Source organism: Austrofundulus limnaeus, unplaced genomic scaffold (genome assembly GCF_001266775.1).
Source record: "Austrofundulus limnaeus strain Quisiro unplaced genomic scaffold, Austrofundulus_limnaeus-1.0 Scaffold0, whole genome shotgun sequence".
Classification (NCBI taxonomy): Eukaryota; Metazoa; Chordata; class Actinopteri; order Cyprinodontiformes; family Rivulidae; genus Austrofundulus; species Austrofundulus limnaeus.
Genome location: NW_013952402.1, coordinates 3,729,564 through 3,735,077, shown reverse-complemented (window position 1 = coordinate 3,735,077; position 5,514 = coordinate 3,729,564). Strand labels below are relative to the sequence as shown.

Here is a 5,514-nt window from a genome sequence, read left to right as displayed (position 1 = left end):
AAAGTCACATTTTAATCACAAACATAATTTGAATTTACACTAATGAATACAAATGACTCCCAGGACTGCACAAGCTGAAAGTAATAAATTATTATCGCTGCTAACAATTGCATTTCTGAAGGCCTTTTTCAATTAGACGGCCCTGCGGAGGCGATCATGGAGGGCCCGCTCAAATGAAGACAAACGATGCCCCTCGCGCCTTCATCCGTCCACTCCTTTGATTTAATAGCTTTCTAATTTAGCAACATCTTTGACACGACGAGGCACGAGGCTTGCTTTTTGTCTTTCTAAGGCGTTTTGAGAAAGTCACCTAATGGAAAGCAGGTGCTGATCAGCCTTGCTCCGATGCAGCATGAGATTCTGGAGAGAGTGTGACAAAGAGAACATCGTCCTTGCTACAATGACGCAGGGGAGTCRGTTAACAAAGAGGCCTTTTTGCAGCAAATTGCAGTTTTTCAGCATTTAAATAGATCTCCCTTCATTTATGATCCTAAAATCCACGTTTGGCAAATTATCAAATAACCTCAAGCCCTGTTTCACTTAAATTTTAATTTAGTTCACTTATAGGTAGTAGCCTTTAAAATAGCAATAAATGTAATTTTAATTTCACATGGCACTTAGCGTTAAATACAGCACTATTTCTCCTGGCAACTATCCGCAAAAGCAAAGCGAATGTTGATTGATAATAGCTCATGTTTTTGTTTTTTGCAGAGCTTGCATGCTGTGATCATGGAAAAAGCTGCTTTTTTAAAGTTTTGTCAGTACTTAGCATTTCAGAGCTCACAAACCAAAACCATTAGGGACAAATGAAAAACTTTGTTTGCTACTAATATACCTGTGTGGTTTTAAAAGACGTCATTAATGTTTAGACAAGATGCCTCGTTTTCTTACTTCACACTGAACTTTTTACTTTATCCTTAAATGATTTGCTTGAAACAGAATCTGCATTGACGGCAAACTCTAATCCACAATGATTATTCTTGTCAGCTATTTGTTTTCTAAATTAATAGACACAATTCAAATGGGAAAAAAAATCTTAAAGTATAATTACTTGAAATTCTAGACCCAATTTGCCGATCAAGACAGAAAGCCCAGTGTAAGATAATTGAGCTTGAACATCCAAGACCGTCATCACACTCCACTTTCTTTAACAAAACATGTTTTTTTTGAAAGACCGAGGAGACCGGGGAGTTTCTGGTCAAGAGTGAATGAAAGGCTCTCTGTGTTTGTGTCAGACAGCTGTCATCGCAGAGGAGTCTAAGGGGGTCGGCTTACAAAAGGGCATGGTCAACAACAACACAGAAAAACATCAGAGACCGTTTATTTTACTGCTTAAACTCAGTGTGATGGGATAGTAAAGAACAGATCCAGTGTTTTAGGCCCATGTCCTGACTTAACACAAAATTAGAGATGTTTTAGGCTCATTCAGTGTGTGATGAATTTACTGGCTTTCAAAAAATTACATGTATCCTAAAGATTTATTGACTTTAAAGGAGACATGTCTTTTAAATCCTTCTTTATCACATTTAAATCTTTCAGTTGGGGTCTATATAAAGTGGAACGGCAATGCTTTGGTCTGAATTCCTCCTTATTGTAACTCCACAAGCCCCCCTTTCACCATTTTTCTTCAGTGGTTTCAGAGCAACTCGTTTTGATGCTGTCTCTTTAAGTCCAAAGGAGACGCTTGACACACCGTCCCCCTCCAGCTTCCAGACCGGCTCATTCTAGTATGACGTAATAGTTCAGAAAACGTCATAGAAAAGCTGAACAGGTTGAAAAATATGATCCCGAAAGAAAAGTAAAATACCCATGCAGCACCGGGAGGGGCTAAATTTATCTTTTCTGCACTCCCAGAGACTCCACCTGCACAATAAAGTGCATTTAATGGCTAAAAAAGTGGATTTTGCAAAATGTGCCCCCTACCTTACGCACCCCCCGAATTTTTTTTAAATTAATTAATTAAAAAAATAAAAATGCATGAAATTATTCTCAAATATCAACATGTTCCCTGGGGAAAAAATAAAGCAAACAAACAAACAAGCAAACAAGAAAATAACTTTTATAACGGCCTTTTTATTGTGTGAAAGTTCTTAAGCCCCACCCCTTTTTATACACAGGCCTTGGACTTTTATAATTCACCAGTGAGTAAAAAGTTGAAGCTGCATCAGTAACACAATAGTTCCACATATTTTAAAGGGTTTTATAAAGACTCATAAAGAGAAGGTCAAATTTGACAGGAGGCAGTGGAGCAACAAAGAAAAAAAATGGATCAGCAGTAGGAGTGGATGCTTTAAGCTTCTGTTACCAGAGAGCAAAAGAAACAACTTGGTGTCTGGTTTCTGACAGCAGTAACTTGTTTTTCTGACTGATGGGTCCTCGTAATGATTTTTTTTACCAACAACTCCCCAGCTCTTTTAGTCCATATTACATTAAACATATACTCTGAGCCTTTGGTGCGGCTGATTTACAGAAATCATTCCCATCTTTTATCATATTTAAGCCAGGCAGTAATTCTTACTATCTTGGGGTTTGAAAGTCATCTGTTTTATGAAATCATGTTTCTAGTAACGGCAATGGCCCCCGAATAACTTCAGTTGCTGTTGTTCTTGCAGTAACTTACGGCAATAACAAGTTCTGAAGGAGAATAAGAAGGAAGTGGACTGGGCGGGTGATGGCGGGGGGATCGTGTGGGCTAGAAGAAACCGTGTACAAGGGCAGAGGGACCGGACATAAAGAAAAGCGAGCAAGTAAATCAGCTCTGCTGCTTCCCCAGCTTCAGGTTTATGTGTGCGCAGAGCACTGGTGTGTGTTTCCAGGGGTTTCCATGCCGTCACAAAAGGCTCCTGTGAGACCAGCTTATTTACCCTGCAGTAAAACCCAAGAGGGAGTATACCCTGCAGTAAAAGTGGAGCGGCGGTGCAGTGGAATTAGATTTAGGGCCACCCTCGGCTCTTCTGTTCTCTAAAAACCCCACTCCACTGCTCTTGTTTTGTTGTTTAACTTGAGTTATGGTGTGTGTGTTAGGAGCCGAGGGTAAAAGTGTGTTTTATAACACGCAAACAAGTTTCAGAATAGATTTTAATTAAAGAGAGAGGTATTACATCAGTTATTGGTTACATAGTGGCTGGTAACAGTGACAAGAGTTTAATTTAGCATAAATAAGCAGCTGTGCAATTAAGGGTTATAACATTTCACAATGCTTTTTTAAATTATTATATATATTTTTTTGCATAAGCACTCGCCTTGACTGTACAAGATGCATTTTCACATATGAATGCAAAAGGTGCTTTTGCCCATTGTTTCCAAGATGTGAGGCTGAAAATACGATCAACGGAGTCTTGAGGAGAACTTGCACAAAACTGAAGGTCAGTTTTYGCTGGAAACCAGGTGTCCAGCACTGAGTGAGGAGATGTTGCATACACGTTACAGAGGCCGATGGCTCTGCACAGCCACCCACATGGCAAAAGTACAGTATAGTATATGTCTTTCCAGCATGCTCCAAACACTTTGGGAAATGTTCTCAGGTAAGAAAAAAAAGACATTCGGATCCTCCTTCACGTGGAAAGAGTTGCTTTGTTACATTCCGTATTTTCATCAAGTTCAAGTAATTTGATCAAACTGCAGGCTTGGATGTCTGGACTTTTTTGAGTCTGCATGCAATAAGGAGCTGGTGTGTGTGCGAGTGTGTGTGTGTGTATGTGTGTGTGTTAGCAGCTGAATGAACAAAGCTCATAAGCAGTGACATCCAAAGTTGAGGTTCAAACCATGAGCTATAAATCATCTTCGATCTGTGACTGTGGAGGTGGAGTTCTGTAAACTTTGTGATATTTTTTGCATTTTTGTCTGAGTTTGTAATAAAATAGCTGCTGAATACAGATAAAGGATGTCATTGTTTAGTAAATTGCACTGAAAAGCCTAGCAATCAATCATTTTAAATKAGACTGTAATTGATTTTTTTGTACATTTTACAAAAGAAATCTGAATACTTTGTGGTTATATGTCCAAATTTTAGTAAAAGAGAATTGAAAAACTTCTTTTTTTTAGCTAAACTTTTTAAGAGGAATCATTCTTTATCTGTATCAGAGTATAGTAGTTAGATTTACATTGTTTACTCTTCGATTATGATGGCGGTTTGTATAAAATGAACCCACAAATTAAAAATTACAGCAAGCTCTCAAGGTTAAAGCAGAACTATTCATAAGATGCGATGCAATCCTGCTGGATTTGAATAAACCAGATGTTCATCTTAAACCACAGACAGAATGAAAACTCTACATTCAAACCACCATCAGTTGCTGTTGAATCAGTTTCTTGTTTTTTTGTACCCCTACTGCTTACAACTCGTGGTTCATTGTTGAGCAAGTGGGTTGTGTCTTTCCAAGGCACTTGATTCTTTCGTTTCTCTACACGACAAATTAAATATCGACAGCTAATGCCCCTTTCTCCAGGGTACGAGTGCACTTAAATAAGACAAAAACATAAAAGCTACACATGAATGTGACAAAACAAACACTAACTTTGGTTTGATGAGCTTCCACCTCCTTGACAATTTTGGTCAATAGAAGAGCTAAGGTAACCAGGTTTTGCATTCTACGCTGTAAAAAAAAAAAAAAAAGCCCAAATGAAATAAATAAAATCTGGAAGATTAAATAACTAAACAGAAGGCGTTTGACTAAACCCTGAAAGGCAAAACAACCTTGGTGATCTAAGCTGATTTAATTAAAGCACCAAGAAGACATACGCAGACAACAGATACATTAAAAAATTAACGTTTTCGTTGTAGCAAAATAGACATAAACAGATTTCAGAGCTGATTAAAGGAGCAACCATCAAATGGAACGATGTCAGTGTATCGCTCTGCTGGGGCAGACTGTCGAGCATACGCTGCCTGGGCTTTGTCCTGCAGCTGAGCGGGACACTGAAACAATCAGACTACTTTGTGGTCTCTGGGACTGTCTGGTTGCCACTGGTTGCCTTGAAGCTGTAAAATTCCCTGTAAAACGTCCAACCAGACTTTGTAGCAGAAGAGATACTGTTCCTGAAAAACAAAGGAAAAAAAAAACACATCCAGCGTTTCTTTTTAAAAGCCCTAAATGTACTTTTTTTTTTTACCTCCATCGCTTGCACCCACCTTGGTTTGGATCATCCCGTGCCGCTGGAGTCTCATCTCTTTCACGATGTCGCTCACGTTAATCTGGAGACAGACAGAAAGCTGTTTGGAACAACTAAAGCRTGACCGTGAGCTCGGGGTCCCATTTATTTTCAGTCCACAAAACAAACGAACGAGAACTGTTTTCACACGTGTGCTGCAGCCCTGCGGTGTCCTCAAGGAGGAAGAGGAGGGCAGGCCGACGTCTGCGGCGTTTGCTTGTTGACTTGTTCCAGACATTTTCACACAGACACCCAGTAAAAATGTCTGGATGCTGAGAGAACAGTGGAACATTTACATTTGATGCACGTGGTCACGTCACAAGAAGACATAATCAGAACGGTAACTCTGTCATACTTAATGGC

General features: G+C 39.3%; 1 protein-coding gene across 2 annotated transcripts in view; it reads right to left on the bottom strand.

The window, feature by feature from the left end:
- Nucleotides 1-3,060: 3,060 nt before the first annotated feature.
- ptpn20 (protein tyrosine phosphatase non-receptor type 20) overlaps nt 3,061-5,514 on the bottom strand; it is a 33,236-nt gene continuing 30,782 nt past the window's right edge. For both annotated transcript variants that reach the window (XM_014018516.1, XM_014018591.1), the window contains exons 46-47: nt 5,132-5,194; nt 3,061-5,038 (exon numbers count right to left, since the gene is read on the bottom strand). In XM_014018516.1, the coding sequence (XP_013873970.1) occupies nt 4,928-5,038; nt 5,132-5,194 (174 nt within the window). In that variant the 3' untranslated portion in view covers nt 3,061-4,927. The remainder of the gene's footprint in view (nt 5,039-5,131; nt 5,195-5,514) is intronic.